This window comes from Biomphalaria glabrata, chromosome 7, assembly GCF_947242115.1.
Source record: "Biomphalaria glabrata chromosome 7, xgBioGlab47.1, whole genome shotgun sequence".
NCBI lineage: Eukaryota > Metazoa > Mollusca > Gastropoda > Planorbidae > Biomphalaria > Biomphalaria glabrata.
In genome coordinates this window covers 21,311,901-21,332,099 of record NC_074717.1, presented here as the reverse complement: position 1 = coordinate 21,332,099, position 20,199 = coordinate 21,311,901, and the positions used below count along the sequence as shown (strand labels likewise).

The following is a 20,199-nucleotide window of genomic DNA, read 5'->3' as shown; positions in this document are numbered from 1 at the left end:
GATGACTATTCACTGCACTTTATTAATTGAGCCCCGCCACTGGTAGAAATGTGTAACCTCTCTTGAATACGCTCTTGGAATTAAGTGACTGTAGTTTGCTTTAGATTTTATATCGAAAGGGGAAGTTTTATCGTCAAAATCATCTGTTGGGGGTTTTAAACTAAAAAATCTCTGGAGTTATGTTTGTTTTAAAATTCAAAACCCCATTTTGCTACGGTCATAGAATTTAGTAACAGTAGTTTGCTTTAGAATAATATTGAAGATAGAGGTTTTCCACCTCAAAACGCTCTGTAAAGGGATTTTTAACTCAAAACCATCTGGAGGGGTTTTAAACTTAAAAAATAAGCCATCTGTACTAAAAGGATTTAAACTCAAAACCCCCAATCGTCTTGGCTACGCTCAAATAATTTTAGTGTGTAATTTTTTTTAATTTTTATATTGAAGAGGTATTTTTTATCATTAAACCACTCTGAAGGGGGGTTTAAACTCAAAACTCCTTTTGGCAACGCTCATAGCATTTTGAGTGCGTAATTTGCTTTTTTTTTCTTACATTGAAGATGTAATTTTTAGCTTCAAACCCCGATTGCGGGGGGTTTAAACTCAAAACCAATTCTGCTACGCTCATAGATTTCTGAGTGTGTAATTTTCTTTTTTTATATTGAAGAGGAATTTTTTAGCTTCAAACTCCACTGGAGGGGAATTTAAACTCAAAACCCCTTTGAATACACTCATAACATGTTGAGTGTATAATTTGCTTTGTTTTTAATATTTAAGAGGTATTTTTAGCTTCAAACCCCGCTGAAGGGGGGTTTAAATTCAAAACTGAGTCAAAACCCATTTAGCTACGCTCATAACATTTTGAGTTGCTGTTTTTTATACCGGGTATTGAAGAGGTATTTTTTACCTTCAAACCCTACTGATGAGGGAATGGGGGTTAACTCAAAACCCCTTTGGCTACGCTCGTAGAATTTTGAGTGTGTAATTTCCTTTTTTTATATTGAAGAGGGGGTTTATCGTAAATTTCGGAGGGGGTTTAAAAATCAAAATCTTCCTTAACTGTGCTCCTGAAATTTGGGGGATTGTCGTTTGCATTTTTTGTTTGTTTTGTGTTATAGAAGAGGGGAGTTTAACTGCGAAAACCCCTGGTAGGGGTTTTTTAAACTCAAACCCCCCTAGTAGTGGTTTTTAAACTCAAAACCCCCCTGGTAGAAGTTTTAAACTCAAAACCTCCCTTGCTATGCTCGAGGCAAGTGATAGTTTAGTATTAAAATCTCACCTAAAATAAACAAAATCAAAGCAAAAAATCAGTGACTAAATTCAGTTCCCCCCCCCGGCTACGCCCATGATATATATATATATATATATATATATATATATATATATATATATATATATATATATACAGTGCTTTTTTTTGTACAAAAAAAATAGGTGCCGGTACTCAGTGATTATGTGCCGGTACTCAGTGATTATGTGCCGGTACTCAGTGATGAATAGCCTTTTAACTACTAATATATTAATAATAAACGTTAAAATACAAGAAAAGTAATATTTTTTTTCCCCACATTGAAAAAGGTGCCGGTACGCCGTGCCGGTGCGTACTGTCACAAAAAAACGCCCTGCCTATCGATCTATTTTCTCTCTCTTCTCTCTCTCTCTCTATATATATATATATATTCTCTCACTTACTAAAAACTCACATATGGAATACTCTAGGTAACGAAACAAAGCAGAATTAATGCTTACAAAACTAGATCTAGATAAGCTAGATCTATAAACTAAAAAAAAATGTTATTGTTAATTTTTATAAGATTATTTTGAAATGTATTAAATGATAAAAATCGAGTAGATCTATATCTATATTTATAAACGAAGGCAAAATAAAAATAAAAAAAAGCAATAATGATTTCCAGAATGTCAACAAACATCTTCCATATTTTATGAGTGACGTCAATATCCCGCCATTCAAGTACTAGAGGATAGATGCAACTAAAACAAATATGAGTGTTAAAGTTGATAAAGACGCCTTTTATAGGCGTATGAAAAAAATATACTCATCATGGGCTGTAAGTGACTCGTTTAAATAGTTCTAGTAAATGAAATACAATACTAAACTTTTAATTTTGCACTTCTCATTCATTTACTGACTGTAGACATTATTCATTAATTTTTGTCAATATAGACGTTTAGTTGATTAGGCTAGCCAGTTTTCGATAGTCTGATAGATCTAGTCATTCTAGTGGGCTAGGGTTAGGCTAATACTAGAATACTGAGTGATAGTGATATAGTCTTAGACATGTATCTAGATTATGATAGGTCTAGAGTTAGAGTAATCTAGAGTCGAGTATTCCAGAGCTATTTCTAGTCACTAGACCTAGTGACAGTCTAATCTATAAAATTCTAACTAGATCTAGATCTATATTATAGTATATTATATAGGTCTATATATATAGATTATAGTATAGTAATATATACTAATACTAGATTATATCTAGATTCTACTAAATAACTAAATCTAGTAGTACTAGTAGTAGATCTATTGAAATCTATTGTTATTATTGAATAGTATTCTAGACCAGGCAGATCAGATGTATTCAGTATTCTGAGACTGAGTGAGTAGTACTGACTGTGACACTGACTGTGACTATCTGTCTATATTTCTGTATAGAAATCTAAATTAATCTGGTCTAGTCTAGACGGAGTCACTGTCAGTCTGACTCTAACCAAGTCTTGGATAGTGTCTAGACTAGTCTAGAGTCACTTTGGACTCTAGTCTAGACTAGTCGGCTCTTATAAGTTATTATAAGACATCATGATTTATTATATCTGTGAATATGTCTGATGTCTGACCTCATCTCATGATCTTGTACTGTACGTATAGTCTTTTTCTTGATTCAATTACTGCCTAATGCCTAGCCTAGCCCCCCCCCCCCCATTCTAGAATACTAGGTAGATTATAATACTAGATCTAGAATAGAATCTATGATTGATTATATGTAACTATCTGACTGTGTCTGTATCATAGATTCTATTATATTAAATATATAAACTAGATCTATAATCTGAATTCTAGATCTGTCTATATATATTAATTATTATCATGATCTAGACCTAAATTTCTAAATATAAATTACAATATTACTGAATATTTAGCATAGATCTATCTAGATTAGATTTAGAAGATTAAGAAACAATAATTAATATATATATATATTTAGTCATATCTAGATCTAATTTTTTCATTATTTATTCTTAACAAATTTACTTGATCTAGATTCGACTCAGAGTACATATATTTATTATATTATATATATATTATATTATACTGAGTCTGTACAAGAGACAACTAGAGTCTAGATTGACTCTAGACTGTAGATCTATAGTTTTAGTTTAGTTCAAATTATTTTATTCTCATATCACACATTTATTAAAATATCTAGATTATTCTAGATCTAAATGTAGAAAAGAAGTTGCTAATTTTTAATATTTGTTTACAAATGAATGTAAAGATAATGGACGGGAATTAAGGCAGCTTGAATTTATAATTTATTATGATTTATACTTACTAGAATACATATAAACAGTGCCAGTATATAATTTAAACTGATTTAATTTGTGTATTGTGACAACACCTTCTGCAATATATTGGTCAATAAAGTAATGGATCTACCCTTGTTCGCCCAACCACTGTCCCTGTGTGCTTATCGTCCTTTAATCTGATTCATATGTTTAATTAACATACCTATTCCATCATGACTTTATGGTCAATCCTCTTTAGGGCCTTCATCTGCCTGTACTCCCTCTTTTATCTACTCATTTAGCTGGATGCACCTAATTGAGTACTAGACTGAATAGTGTCTTTGGAAGTAGTAACACTTTATTGGACAGGGAATCATTTCCTTTAAAAGGAGATAGTGTTTACTGACCAGTCATTGTTTTTATTTATTTATCTACATGTCTACCTCAGCTCAGTAAAACATTTAATAACATTGAAAATGTCTACTATACACAATGGTCTTAATGGATTTCAAACCAATTGACTAATTAATATGTTACTATCTAGTGTGCCATTTTTCATGGCCCCAGAAGAAATAATTCTTGATACTAATGTAGACTTAAGTTGTTTGGGGGTATATTATATAAAAAGCTACTTTTCCTTAATGTTGTTTGACTTGACCTCTGCTCCAAACATATATTCATGTTGCTTTACTTATGACCTTGTCATAAATTGGGTGTCTCAGTATTTATCTGAGCAGAGGTCATGGTATGTATATTTCTTTTCAGTTTTATATATACATGAGTGAGCTGAAGTAGTTAACAAACTTGTGTATTTTTCTCTTAATTAATAGTAGACCTATGCTAATCAAATTAGATTTATATGTTACAAATATCTCTGCCTTCTTAAAAAAAAGTTTTCTTCTCAAATAATTTTGTTTAAAATTTAAAGAAATCAACTGGTGAGGAAGGAATAGCTAAAATGGATGCCCTGATCACTGCTGTTGGTGTTGATGAAGAAGTAATTTACTCTAAATCTACAGCTCTACAGGTATTCTTGAATTTCATACTTTGGTATGATTACTTTAATTAATACTGATTAAAAAAAAAAGTAAACTACAGTTGAATTATGTGTGTTGACTTTTACTTTTTAAAATGAAAGGTTTTTATTTTGTCTCCAGACATGGTTGTTTGGCTATGAACTAACAGATACCATTATGGTCATGTGCCAGCAAGTCATTTGCTTGATGGCAAGCAAGAAGAAGATTGATTTCTTGAAGCAGTTAGATAGCTCTAAAGAAAACGACCAAGGCATTCCAGCTTTGAAATTGATAACAAGAGAAAAGGTCTTTGACTTCATTGACTCTGAAATTTTATTTTTAATATTGAAAACAATTTTTTTTTAAACTGAGAAAATCAACATTTTTTATTTTATTTTTTAAATCCATTTACCATTTTATATCAACATAATATCAATCAGAGGATTTATTAAGTAAGTAGGATGTTGTTTTTCCTTTTTTTTTTTTCCCAGAGATTATTTACAATCTTATAGATGAAGAAATGAAATTTGATAACATTTTTTTTTACACATATGGGTGTAAAATTATTTTACAATGATTTATATCTGTTACAGGGTGACAAAGAGAAGGATAAAGCAAACTTTCAAAAGCTAATTGATTACATCAAGAAAAGTAAAAAAGTGAGCATTGATATGCTATATGTATAATAGTCTATGATGCGTTGTGATTATTATTACTTTTGGGTTGTCAAGCAAAGAAAAGTTAGTCCTATCAAGATTGTTATTTGGTATAGCAAAGCTTTCTCATTAATTCTCATTATACTCAGAAACGACCTTTTTAAATTCCAGACGAATCTTGCCAGTCTGGTTTCCTAAAAATTAGGAAGCTATTGGATCTGATATCTATGTTATATAATGTGCTATTGATAATTAAAATTCAGCAATCAGCTTAAACAAATGTGGGTAAAGTTATATTGAAAGCAATATATGCTGTTGCTTTTAAGGAATGTGGAAGAATGAACAAGTTCCCTTGTAAAATTCAGACATTTTGTTTGTCTCCAGGGTAAAACTGTTGGAGAGTTTAGTAAAGACAAATACTCAGGGGAGCTAATGGAAGGATGGAGGAATGCAATCAAAGAGGCTGGATTTGAAAAAGTATGTATCATTTAGAAAGGTGTTCAATTATTATACTTTCTTTTTTTTTTTTTTTTGATCAAATATTTCTGTAGACACCTTTACTTAGCTTTGTAATGGTGACTTTCATTTAACCTATGATGCAAAATTTAAATGATTTCTTGAGTGGTATTCTAAAAAAAAAAAAACAATGACTTTGGTCAGGTTGATGTGTCATCTCAGTTTGCTTATATTATGGCCCCTAAAGAGGAGTCGGAGATAAAAACTATCCAAAAAGCCAGTCAGGTGACTTGTGATGTTTTCAACAAGTATCTAAAAGAACAGATCATGGAAATCATTGATGCAGATAAGGTACTAAAGATTTTTGTGGTCATTAGTTTGTCATGGTTTAACAAAGAACTAAAAATTCTCTTATGAATTTTGAGCATTAAGCATTAAGTTCTATCCAAAGATCTTTTTTATATCCACTCATATTCTATTCTAATATTTTAATTTACAACCATTTAAAGTTGTCTATTTCTTTTTCTTTTAACAGAAAGTGAAGCACATAAAACTTTCAGATGGTGTAGAGCAGGCCTTGCAGAACAAAAAATATGTGACAGGAGTAGACACGAGCCAGCTGGATGTCTGTTATCCAGCCATCATTCAGAGTGGTGGAAAGTACAGCCTTAAATTCAGCACCACTAGGTGAGTCCTTCAAACATTTTTATATGAACTTTATTTCAAAGTCACAAAACTAATGATAATAATAAGGCTTGTCTTCGAGTCACAAAACTATACAAGTTAATGTTATCTACTTCTGCTGATGTTCTGCACTGATTGAAAAGAGATCTAAACAAATACAGTCTATGCATTGCAGACAAAAATTCACCAATATAAACAGAATTTAAAGTTGGGTCTTAAGCAACAGCAATAGTTTTTATTTATATATTGACACAATTTTTAGTAGGTATATACATACAAGTTTCCTAGTTTTTATCTAACGAGAATATCTAGTTGCTTTTTTTTTTTTTAATAATTGACTTGAATGTGAATAGTTACTAAATCGTTGTTTTATTTTTAGTGATGAGAACAACCTTCAGTTTGATGCCATTGTATGTGCCATGGGAGTCAGATACAAGTCTTACTGCTCTAACATAGTTCGTACTCTACTTGTAAATCCAGAAGAACCAATTCAGAAAGTGTATGAGTTTCTTGTCCAGCTAGAAGAAGAAGTAATCAACAAGCTTCAGCATGGTGAGTAGTTTTCTTTGTTTAGATTAAAAACAATGTTTTGCATTAGAGTATATACACTTACAGATCATTAATTGACTGCTCTAATGAAAATATTTTCATATAATGGGCATTGTGTACATAGTGACTCACAAATCATATATCTTGAGAGAATACTGTCACAGGTTATCAAAATACAGGAAATCACTATTTCCAAATCCAAATTGTAAATTAATGTTGTTGTTTTTTTATTATAAATATATAGTATAACCAGTTGTTATGCAGACCAGTATTTTTTCAATTCTCACCCAAATAATAAGGGGTAATTTGACTAATAATTAGATCATGTCTTGTTATTTTGTACAAGAGACTGATTAAATTTTTATTCTTTTAATACCATGGCATAGAATATGATTTTTATTGTATGTATTTTATTTCATGTTTTTTTTTTTTTTTTTTTCTGAACCCAAACAAAGGTGTCAAACTGAGTGATGTCTATGATGCTGGTTTAGCTTTAGTGAAGAAAGAACATCCAGAACTAGAAGATAAAATGATCAAAAGTTTTGGTTTTGCAATGGGCATTGAGTTTAGGGAAGCATCACTTCTCATTGCACCCAAAACACGAGCACCAGCTAAAAAAGGTAAGGTAGTTTTAAACTCTTGACTTTTATTGTTATTGTGTTTCAAAATTACAACTTAATTCTAAAAAATGGTGAATAAATAAAACAAATGTCAAGAGACATGCTGATGAGTTTACTGGGCCAAGCTTATTTAACATCTTCTGATAAATGTCTTAATGAAAACGAAATCAGCAAAACTTCAAATACTTTGACATTCTGACATTCTCAACCAGGTTAAAAAAATCAGCTGAACTATTCTTAAGCTCTTAAGAGATTTTCAATTGTTAGTACCCCAAGTAAAAATACTTGTACAATATATCCATGTTTATTTGAAAATCTCTTTGTTTTTCATTTCTTTTGACCTTATTGTACTCGATACTTTGTGACTCTTGACATTGTCTGGGAAATATCTGGAATTCATTTTGTAAAAGTATTTTAACTCTGAACCCAAGTTAGTTAAGTTGTATGTGTAATTGGTACATTTGAGCAAGTAAAGATTGTATTATAATTACATCCTCCAGGCATGGTGTTCAACGTCAACATTGGGTTTGCTGATTTGGATACAAAGAGTGGAGACAAGAAGGAGAAAAAGGCTGCCTTGTTCTTGGGAGACACAGTACTTGTGAATGAGGTCAGGATATAGGCATAACAATGTACACAACTTGGGGATGTTGTTTAATATTGAAGTCTTGCTGGGGTTCAGGTGTTTGCTTAGGATTAAAAATAAATAGGTTCAGTGATCAATAAAGCTGAAGAGTGTGATAAAAGCTAGTGATCAGCCAGTACTACTTTTGCATCTCTCTAGACAGCTAAAAAGTAAACAAGGGGTGTCACTGTGACTTGTAGAACTATTGTCACTTTATAATCATGAATGTATTGTGATATTGTAGGGCAGTCCAGCAAGTGTTCTCACCACTACCAAGAAGCTGCTCAAACACATTGGTATCTTTCTGAAAGATGATGAGGAGGATGAGGAAGAAGAGGAAGACAATTCCATTGAGAAAGAGGCTGAGCAGTTGTTAGGAAGAGGAAGGAGAAATGCAATGGTTGAAAGTAGAACAAGGGTGAGCTTTTCTTCATGTGTTTGAAACAGTTCAGTGTTTGGATTAATGTGCAGTTAGTTTTACTTAGTGACAGACTCAAGCGTTGTCATCTTCACAACTTTTTAAAAATCTATATCAAACTTGTGTTAACATCAGACCGAAGCCCCATCTGAAGAGAAGAGGCAGCAGCACCAAAGAGAGCTTGCTCAAAGGTTAAATGAGGAGGCCAGAGAAAGGCTGAGAGGGATCAAATCAGGAGGAGAGGATAAGAAGTAAGGAACTTCAAATGTCATTTTGTTATTATTTTGTTATAGGTATATAGATTTATTATTTTATTGAACTAAGCTAGACTCCTTTTACTAGCTTGTTTTATAGATTTAATTGTAGATAGCTCAACTTAGCCTGGACAGAATGTGCATCTGTAAAGAAAAATACATTTTCAAAGCATGTTATATATTGTATGGCTTTGCTAAAAACAAAAAAATTGGGGAAAGGGGGGGGGGTATGTTTTATTTTTGTAGCAGTGCAATGGTTGTTTTTAAGAAAGATGTCTTCTTTATATTTGTCAGGGCCAGAAAATCAAATGTTTCCTACAAAAATGCCAACAATTTCCCTGAAGAAGCTGAGTGTCGTGACCTAAAGCTGTTTGTAGGTGAGTGTTGGTAAAGGTGAACATAAAATTCCTTGATGAAAAGATCTGTTTGTGTGGTAGCAGAAGTACAGAACGTGGAGCTGTTTCTGTGTCAAGTAGTAACTCTCCTTAATGAGAGTTAACTCCTTTGAAAAAGCGTCAAATAAAACTTATTATTATGGTTAATTTTAACTACTGTGGTTCTGCTTAATCAAAAATGAAATTAAATCTGCTAATTCTTGGAGGCCCATTGGCTGAGTGGTGAAGCGCTAGGCTTCCGAACCGAGGGCCCCAGGTTGGAATCCTAGGAAAGACAAGGGATTTTTAATTTCAGGATCTTTAGGATGCATAAAGAGTTCACCCAGCTCTAATGGGTACTTGACGTTAGCTGGGGGAAAGTAAGGTCGTTGTGCTGGCCACATTACAGCCTCGTTAACCATGGGCTACAGAAACAGATGACCTATACATCATCTGCCCTATAGTTCACAAGCGAAAGGGAAACTTTACTTTTAATTTACTTTCTTCTAACAACATCATTTTCAATCTCTTGTTGTTTTTTTCAGATAAAAAATATGAAACTTTGATTTTGCCAATCTTTGGTACAGCAACACCATTTCATATTTCCACAATAAAGGTTAGATGTAATTTAAAAGCTGAACTAACCAGATTACAAAATAAATAAAGGCTAGGTGTAATTTAAAAGCTGAATTAACCAGATTAGAAAATAAATAAAGGTTAGATGTAATTTAAAAGCTGAACTAACCAGATTACAAAACGAATAAAGTTTTACTTTATTGTAATCTATTTTGTACTCATAATTTTCTGACAGAACATTAGCCAGTCTGTTGAAGGAGATTACACATACTTGAGAATTAACTTTTTCCACCCTGGCTCCACACTTGGCAGAAATGAAGGCAGTTTTCCAAATCCAGATTTAACATTTTTGAAAGAAATGTGAGTGCTAACCACAATACTTAGACAAGTGCTTTAAAAAGAATGTACTCTGCATACTACTGTGTCATCTATTCTGTTATATCATCTAGAGTTGTCCATAGAGTCTAAATTAAATAATACTTTGGAAATCACTATTATATAAGTAGAATGAATTTCTAATTCTTCAAGCAATATTTTTTGTTCATTTTCATTTCTCTCCAAACATATCCTTGCTCTCGTTGTTTCCCTTGCATCAAGTCTTTCATCTCTAATTTCTCTTATTTGATCTCTTCTCCCCCCCCCTTTTTTTTTTCCCTATGTAAAATAAAATGCCTTCACATTCTCAAAATTTCCTAAGTGGTACTAATGCTACATGAATGAAATGGTTGAAATGAAACTCTTTGAAATGCTTTTAACAGAACATACCGTAGTTCAAATACAAAAGAACCAGGGGAAATATCAGCACCATCTTCTAACCTCAACACAGCTTTCAGGCTGATCAAAGAAGTACAGAAAAAGTTTAAAACCAGAGAGGCAGAGGAAAGAGAAAAGGAGGTACAAAGTTTATAGCTTAGAAAGAAATATAGCCAGGTTGGATGTTTTTTTTAAAAATCAAACACAATGAATGAAAAATAAACAACAAAGAACATTTTCAGTACATTTTTGTTGTAATTTCATTTAGCAAAGTTTTTAAGATTTTAATTAATTCAATTAAGAAAAATGTGTTTTATTTCAGGGAATTGTGAAACAAGATACTTTAATCATTAATCCAAATAGGGGTAACCCTAAACTGAAAGATTTATATATCCGACCAAATATTGTCTCCAAGAGAATTTCAGGAACATTAGAAGCTCACACTAATGGTAAGTTGTTTGTGAAATAGTTTGACACTTGAATTTCTTGATGTAAAAGTTCACTCTTGGTTCTGAATGCAGTAAACAAATTTGTGGCCAAGCAGACTTACTGCCTGTCAAATATTTCCGAACTGGCTGGACATTGTTTTCAAATCTCATTGTTAAAAAGTCCTGGTCTAGGTTCAGTATCAAGCAAAGTTTTCTACACATAAGCTAACCAAATTATTCAATAATAATCTTTTAACGTAATGCTTGATACATCCACCTGATCGCTATGGTTAAAAAAATAATTCTTTACAAGAATAGAACTAAATTATAGTTATTACTTCATTGTCTTTGCATATTAAGCAAGAATGTGTTTTTTTTTTTCTTTTTAGGCTTTAGGTTCACATCTGTGCGAGGTGATAAGGTTGATATTCTCTACAACAACATAAAGCATGCTTTCTTTCAGCCCTGTGATGGAGAAATGATTATCTTGCTACATTTCAACCTCAGGGTAATGATTTTCTTGTATCTGTTATTCCTTGACTTGTTGATTTCTTACATTGTTTCTAGATATAAAATGTTTCCATTTAGTTGACATAACATTTTTTCCTCTCTGATCTTTTGGTTCAATTTTGTTACTTTTTATATCCCAGAATGCAATTTTATTTGGTAAAAAAAAACACATTGACGTCCAATTCTATACTGAAGTGGGAGAGATTACAACAGATCTTGGGAAACACCAACATATGCATGACAGAGATGACCTGCATGCTGAACAGGTCACTTTTTTTTGCCTTAATGCTTTATAATTATTTATTTCTTTTTTAAAAACAAAACTTTAGGTTTAAAATCCATTATGAAATATACATTACTCTTGTTGCTTTTCAATATTTTTTTCTTTTTGATGTATGAACCTGTTATTTTGGAATTTGTAAATCTTGATGTTGAATTTAATGCAGTACTACTGGTATATGTGACACAAAAATAATATATTTTGTGATACTTTAAAACAAAATATATGTATTATATAAATCTATTGTTTATGTAATTATGTTGTTTTTTTTCCCTGAAACTACAGTTTTTAATGATGTCATAATGTTTAAACTATTGGCATGATGCTTTCTGAAGATTTTTAATTAGGGCATAATCACTATAATTAGTTATTACCATCACTGACTGGCTTTCCATTTCCTTTACAATCAGTAGCTTTCTTTCTGCTTGTACTGTTTCCTTATATTGTCTGTAATAGCTTTAGGTTTACTATTGTTTGTGTCTTCTCATTATAGGCTGAGCGTGAATTGAGACAGAAACTTAAATCTGCCTTCAAAAGTTTCTGTGAGAAAGTAGAAGCCATAACCAAGCAGGAAGTAGAGTTTGACTCACCGTTTAGAGAACTTGGATTCTATGGTGCACCTTTCAGAAGTACAGTTTTACTGCAGCCAACTAGTGGTTGTCTTGTGAATCTCTCTGAATGGGTAATCAACGCCAACATGACTAATGAAATAAATTTAGATTCAAGGAAGTTATTGTATAGAAATGGGATTCAATTGTACTATTCCTCACCTTCACCTATCCCTTGGGGCACAATGCAAGATCTGTCAACCATCTTCCTCCATTCCTCTTTTTTATGTTGTCTTCCCATAGCTTTCTCTGTCTGCCTCTTCTTCTTTTTCCTGTTCCCTGAAGGAAGGTCTTTGTGAGCCACTAAGACCTTGTAATATGGCTAGAGTTTTAGTTTGCTTTCTTTTTAGATTTCCTAAGTGAAGAAAAATTATTTTAGACCTTCTCTTTACATCCTAATTGATAACTGTCTTTATTGCATATGTACTTTTAGGAGCCATGCTCATGTCATTGTAAGTTTTGTTTTTGAATTATTTTTTTTTCTGTCCATTTTATCAGCCTCCATTTGTAGTGACCTTAGAGGATATTGAACTGGTCCATTTTGAGAGAGTCTCCTTCCAGCTAAAGAACTTTGACATGGTTTTTATTTTCAAAGACTACAGTAAAAAGACAGCAATGATCAACTCTATAGCCATGAATATGTTGGATCATGTCAAAGAGTGGCTCAAGTACTGAATTCTTTTTTACCCTAATTGTCTCTCACCAGGCATTTTTAATCACTGAATGTTTTAGCAAGGGAGGTTACTTGATACACGTGATAGTCTGCTAGCCAAAAGGTTAAATGTTGAAGAATAAAAAAGCAATATAGTGAATGTAATAGTTATCTAAGATTATTTGGCATATTAACTGAATGTTGTTGTTGTTTTTTTTGTTTATTAACTTACAAATACATTTTGAACTAAAAGAATATTGCAGACAAGGAAGCTTAAACTTTAGGGTTAAGAAGAAATTTATAATTTAAAAAGTCAGTTTTGTGCATTATTCTTATACATATAAGAAAATTAGTTTTGACTCTTATCCAATACTGATAATTCAAGCCAACTTAATGTTTTATTTCTCTAGCTCCTGTGACATCCGTTACACAGAGGGAGTTCAGAGCTTGAACTGGGCCAAAATTATGAAAACTATTACCGATGATCCAGAAGGTTTCTTTGATAATGGAGGATGGACATTTTTGGATCCAGACAGTGAGGTAAGTACTTGAGTCTCCTGAAAATGTGTCTTTTGATTCAAATGTTACAGTTTAAACCATTTCTTTGTTCTCTTCATTAACTCATTCAACCTTATTTCCAGTTTGAAAAATCATGAACATTCCCTAAGCAAAAGAGGAGTATCATTGTGAATAAAACAAAAATTTAAGATCTAATTGTAAATTAATAAACTTTAAAAAAATAGAACGTTATGTCTAGTTTAAAATAAAACATACTTTTAATACCCTTATTTAAAAGTTTTAAAAATACTCAATTTAATGCACAGGGTAATGGGCATGCTTGTTTTAAAAAAATCTTAAATTTTAAATGAGATACACATCCGGTTTTACTATTAAAAAAAGGTCACCTTGCTCTTGTTCTAAAGGATACATGATGAGATCTTCTGATAAGAATGTTTAAAGAACTGCTTCTTGCATTAGGGCTGTACCGTAAACACAGCATCCTACTGCAATAGGGTCGAGTGGTTTAAACCATAACCTTGACATAAACAAGAATCAAGATTTTTATACAAATGGCTGATCAGTAAATGATAAAGTTAAAAGAAATGCTGCAATTATTTAAGGCTCACAGACTTAAATGTATGGACTTTAAATAACTTTTTCAATAGTTATGTAAACACTCTTTCAATAGTTTCATAAACTCCTTCAATAGTTTCGCCTCTAACTAAATTTTACAAGGATGTCTTAACTGAAAAATCCTTATCTTTAAGTCTTATCTTTTTTTTTTTTTTTTTAGGATTTTAGTTTTGTTTTCTTATAAATGGTGTCTCTGGTGTTTATATTCCTACCTATATGTTAAGAAATATCTTCAGTACAAAAATTGTACATGTTGTTTATATAATATATACTGTTCATTGCATGTCTGTTTCATTGTTAATCTTTTCAATTCCATTATTTTTAGTTAATTATTTGAATTTTGTTGTTGTTTAGCTTATTGATAGCCCTAATGATAATTTTTTTTTTGTTTTGTGTCTATAAATAGGGTGATGTAAGTACTGAACACAATTTTATAAATATATAAACAAAAATATAGTAACAGGCTAAAGCTATGGGCTAAAGTTGTAATGCTTCAGTAGTTTTTGTTAAAGGCAATAAAATGTCTGTTGAGGTATGTTGGAAGTGCTTTCACAGTAAGGAAAATTGTTTTAGTTTGTCTTCTTAGAACAATACACATTCAATTGGACTCTATGGCTTTGATTGATTAGCACAATACACTGATTTCAATATTTGGGTCTAATGGTTAAATGTTTTTATTATATTTTTTTGTGTGATATGTGGCTACTTTTTTTTTTTCTTTTTGGCTTGCTTTCCTTTCAGAACATTTTTTCCCTTGTAAAATGAAAAACTATTTTTATTGTTTTGCTTCCTTGCTGATATTTATTTGACACCAAACTTTAGAGTATGCATTTTTCTCAAAACTTATTTTTGATAACAATAGTTTTGACTAGTTGATTGTGAATCAATGCTACACCTGTCATATGATCGACATCATTAAGGAAGTCATCATGTAGTGACTTATCTGTTAACATAATGAAATAAAGCAAAAGAACACCAGTGATAAAACAATGACTTGAACTTTAAATAATTGAAACACATTATGTATTATGAACAAGCTTCTCTAAATCCAATATTCAATTTATTACTGTACTTATATAATCATTTCACTATAGTACATTTATCAAACCCAACCTTAAAACTCTTTCTGGACCTTTTTTTTTTAACTTTTAGTACCATGTATGCTTTTGAATATTTTCATTTGCCTTGCTTGAAATAGTTCTAACCTACTCTATATTCTAATCTACTCTATATTCTAATTACTCTATATTATAATCTACTCTAGTGTGGTACCAGAAAGTTCTAAACTACTTTATATTAGTAATTCTTACATTTCTGAGCTATTATTTTTAGAACTGAGCAGTTCATGTAAGATGTACACATTCCTGAGTAGTGATCTCAAAAAAGTAGAAATTCTGGCAAAGAACTTGTGTTATAATATGCAATTTAATAAAATAATTAATACTTATTATTAATCTAAACTAGAAATGATAAGAAACTTTGGACCAACTGTTGAATGCATATTACATATAACAATAACTATAAAATAAGTATAGTGAAAAAACAAAATGACCAAACTAAGGAACTTGGTTTTCGTCTAGATTTGCTGTTTATCACTGGAAAGTTTGCTGTCTATGGTCATGGTTTACTTAAACTATGTCATACATTTTTCAACTAATAATAAAATGTGTATTTACATTTTGCACCTTCTGATGACATTGCAATGATTCATTATATTCTGATTATATTAAGGATATTAGATTAAATTTTAACAGAAGTTTTGACAAAATTTGACGAGTACTAGATCTTGCAATAAAAAAAAAATAAATATAAATTTTGACTAGATCTAACTGGAAGTAGAGTACATTGTGAAAAAATAAAGTTTAAAAGGGCAAAACAACCTAAAGAGAATACAATTTCAATGAAGGATTTTTTCCTCCAAAATGTATTTTACATATTTGTAGCTTTCATTATTATTTCTATTTTATTTACCACCTGAATTTCTTATACAATTTCCTCTTACCCATTCTTGAATTTGATTAAATCTTAATAACTTCTTTCAATATTCTATTGCATTGTTTTTGTTTGCTTTTCAACTAAATCTTTGGTTGCAGACACCTTTCCACTACTTTCACTAAATATCCTTTTTTTTTTTTTCATTGTCCTTTTTTAAGCTAAAGTATCTGTTATAAATCTGCATTTGGTTACTTTAAAAAAACATGCACTGGCACATTCCTATTTTGTCATTGACATTGTAACAGTAAATCTAATTTTTACATTTTAACATATCAATACTTTGTATATATTGTTCTCTGGAAAAATTAATCTTACAAGATTGAAATACAAACAGATATACAAGTTTAAAAGTATTTTAGATAGCATGAATAGATTTGCATGTAAATAATAACTTAAAAAATAAAAATAAGAACCTTTCAAGCTAATTAGTAGTGAACAAAAATAGTTTTGTTTCTTGAAAAGTTTCTTCAAATTTGCTTTTTTATTTCCTACATTTTTTAAATTGGGCAATATTTCTCTTCCATTTTGTTTAGGATGAAAAAGAGGAAGAAGACAGCGAAGATGAGGATGACACATTCCAGCCCTCTGAAGAGGGCTCAGATTTTGATGAGAGCAGTGAGGATGACAGTGAAGAAAGTAACTGGGAGGAAGAGGAAGATGATGAATCAGGTAGTGAACTGGAACTGTATCTAAATCTTCGGACGAGGGAGAAAAACAACATAAAATGATTGTGGTTATGGGACAGGGCTTAGAAGGTTCAAATAAAGCTTCTACTTCATATATTATGAGGTTATTATCAACTGAACCTAACTGGGTTGTGCCTTAAATTAACAATAGTCTATGGCTGAGTGCAAGTTGGAAATATATTTTCTTTCTGATATTTGAAGATCAGTTCAGTAGCTACTGTACATTTTTTTTTTAACACTTTTTAAGATGTACAACTTAACAAAAAAAAAAAAAAAAAAGAAGGCTTGGTATACACACAAGATGCTATTCGGAGTGTTCTAATGATTGTCATATTCCAATGAAATGTATTTATTGTTCAGGTTCAGAAGAGGAGCTGGGATCAAGTGAAGAGAGTGGCAAGGACTGGGATGAGTTGGAGGAAGAGGCAAGAAGAGGTAAAATAATCATATACACATGAATTGTCCTTTCTAGCAGGATTCTTCATTATCTGATGTCTTAGTTTGAAGTGGTGTTTGTGGCGTATTATAATTTTCATCATTTAAAAACAATAATTTATTCTCTACATCTGGGCTCACTATCATTTTTCATCTTTAATTGGATATGGATATTTGTGTTAAGTAATTTTTGCTTTCTATTTGCAGCTGATAAGGAGAAAGATGAAGAGATTCCTGAATCCAGATCATCTCACAAACACAGGTCACACAAAGGTGGCGGCAGCAGCAGCAACAGTCGTCATGGACAGAAGAGAGGGAGAGAAGACAGCCGACCTAAGGGAAGAGAAGACAAATCCAAGGGGAAAAGTCATTCACCACAGAAGAAAAAAGCACGTCGCTAAAACTGTTTTCATTCTTTACCCCAACTTGGACAAAATGTTTTTTTTAATATATGTTATACTTGCCAGGAAGGCTCAGCCTTTTAAAAAAAAAGCCTTTGACCTGGGTGCATCTTTGGACATTGTTTATATTTAACAAGTTTGTAATCTTATTGGATTTGCCAGAAAATTTTTCTCTGGTGAAAATATTGCCAACTATAATTACAAATAACTTTTGAAGTTTTGATGCTGACATCTTTGTTTATTGTTAGACGTTTGGTCAAAGTTAGCATTGGTGTAATATAGACAGACAGTCGGACTTTGTCACAGACACATCTACAGTTAAGTTTTATACATTTATAAGCATGATGTCCTGGAAATCAACAAGCTGGGTTTCAACTCGGAACTGCCGTAAGAGCACCTAGCCAGGCATCCATTGTTTGTCCATTGGAACAATTTCATTAAATTTTGTGATTAATTACATGCTACATTATGTTATTAATATTGATTTGATATTTGTTCTGTCAGTCACAGTAAAATAGTGTGAATGTGCAAAAATGTAATACTTAAAATAACCACACAAGGAAAACCTAAGTGCTTTGCATCTTTCTAAAAGAAAGACTTTTCTTTACCTTAAAAGAATTATGTATTTAAGGGAGCCCTATTTAAAAAATAAAGGATTAAATGCAGACATCCACATGGCAAAATACGTTTTAAAAAATCTTTTAACAAGAAATAAATAATTAGGTATTAAATATTAATTAGAAAAAATTTTCAGTAAATGTCAAAAGAGAAAATTATAGTTATAAATCTTATTAAAAGTACAAATTGTATTGATCAAGATGTAACTGATTTTGCTTTGTCTTATGCTTACAACAGTGATGCCCAACCTTATACGGCCTGCGGGCCATTTTAATTTCCGACACTTGTGTCGCGGGCCACATTAACAAAAGATAAAAATATGAAATATAGACTAAATCATTTTTAATAGTTTTATCACAATTCCGTGTTTTTCCACTTAATGGACCTCATTCACGTAAGCAAACAACTTTTAGCCTTGTGATTCTATATATCTTCTATACAAGTTATGTAATCCATAGTGGCTGTCACGAGATACATATTTTTCATTGTTTGATCAATATGACATGGCTAAATGTGTTTATTTACCTTTGGTGAATGAGGTCCATTAAGTGCGTGTAAATATTGTGATCATACCCAGCAATTGTTTTCGGAAATGTTCATAGTTTATGTGGACAACACAGCGTAGGAATCTTTTAGACACTTCAGGACAGAAGAATAAAATGTAAAGTAGCTATAATACATAAAACACTAAACCATAATTTACACAAAAAAAGGAAAACCTAATGAAATACTCAGAAAGACAAAGATAAAGTCACATTTCTTATTCCATACACTAGAACAAATTCATACAAGTGCTCCTTCTTCCCTAGTGCCATTAGAGAATGGAATGGGTTGCCCAAATCAGCCAGGAATTTTCCATCGTTTTGGGGGCCTGGGGGGCTTGACTTCTTTGGGGGCCCCTGCATTTTGCCTAATATTAAATTTTAAAAGAAAAAAACTCACTAGGGATCGGGGGATTTTCAAATTCTCCCCCCTCCTCCCCCACCCTAGCTACGCCACTGGACAGAGTTTAAGTTAAAGTCATTGATTAACATGCATGACTAGATTGACACATGAAATACATAGGTTGTAATCAGGGCGTCTTAGGCCACTAATATTAAAGGGTTCTTGGAATTCTCCTGAAATTATAAAATGTAAGAAAAAGTCATGAAAATCTGCTGAAACTGTTAAAATCTTTTAAAAACTGATGAAAATCTCCTTAAAACAGACAAAATTGTCATTTCGGGGTGTCATTCAATATGGAAAACGCCAATCCTACTCACGATTAAAAAACAAAACGGCATTGTCAGCTTTCATTTAATAAAAATGTAATAATAAGCCGAATTTTAACCAAAACGAGAAGTTCTAATACTTAATTTACTTTAATAGTCTATTTCGACCTCTTAGAAAAAAAAAAAAGCGATATTTTGCTAGTCGATAGTAAATCTAAAAGGCAGATCTGAATATTTATCGGCTTTTTGTTGGAAAACTACTACCTACTGTAGATGGCTCGTAAAGTTAATTTTTGACAGCGATTTTGTACTTAGTAAACTATAAATAAAATGCAAAGACGAATTTATTTTCTAATACAAAATCTTAATTTTCACTTATTTATCCTGATCACAACCCAAATTAGGCCCCGCAAATCCGTTTCGCATAGGGCCCCGCAACCTGTAGGACCGGCCCTGGCTGTAATTATCTTTTTTTTGTTTTTTTTTATTATATAAGATTAGAAATCTGAGAGGTCCTAAGGTTGCACTAAAAGAACCATTAATGGCACCAAGACTGAATACATCAGCAACAAGTCCTACAAGCATGTCAAACAGCTAAACAAAAAACAGCCAAATCCAATGAAGTTACACAAAGACACGTCAATGAAAACAAAACATTGAGAACATTTCAACCAGGAGAGTCAGATTTCCTAGATAGAAAGAACAAGTTATTCATTCAGTGGCAAGGCCCACATTTTACTA

At 31.7% G+C, this 20,199-nt stretch overlaps 1 protein-coding gene across 2 annotated transcripts; it reads left to right on the top strand.

The window, feature by feature from the left end:
- Window positions 1-1,912: 1,912 nt before the first annotated feature.
- LOC106070223 (FACT complex subunit SPT16-like) lies at window positions 1,913-18,086 on the top strand. 2 transcript variants are annotated; one of them, XM_056035180.1, is made up of 25 exons: window positions 1,913-2,066; window positions 4,448-4,546; window positions 4,677-4,841; window positions 5,129-5,194; window positions 5,576-5,668; window positions 5,852-5,998; window positions 6,183-6,334; window positions 6,711-6,883; window positions 7,336-7,500; window positions 8,001-8,110; window positions 8,370-8,543; window positions 8,679-8,794; window positions 9,092-9,174; window positions 9,717-9,787; window positions 9,983-10,107; window positions 10,506-10,641; window positions 10,823-10,949; window positions 11,318-11,436; window positions 11,579-11,704; window positions 12,212-12,400; window positions 12,825-12,994; window positions 13,389-13,518; window positions 16,641-16,776; window positions 17,154-17,228; window positions 17,436-18,086. In XM_056035180.1, exons 1-25 carry the CDS (start codon window positions 2,001-2,003, stop codon window positions 17,627-17,629), a joined length of 3,207 nt encoding a protein of 1,068 aa, XP_055891155.1. In that variant the 5' UTR covers window positions 1,913-2,000; the 3' UTR covers window positions 17,630-18,086. The 2 variants fall into 2 exon arrangements, with proteins under 2 accessions (XP_055891155.1, XP_055891156.1); XM_056035181.1 differs by lacking the exons at window positions 16,641-16,776; window positions 17,154-17,228; window positions 17,436-18,086 and adding an exon at window positions 14,519-14,772.
- The last annotated feature ends 2,113 nt before the right edge of the window (window positions 18,087-20,199 follow it).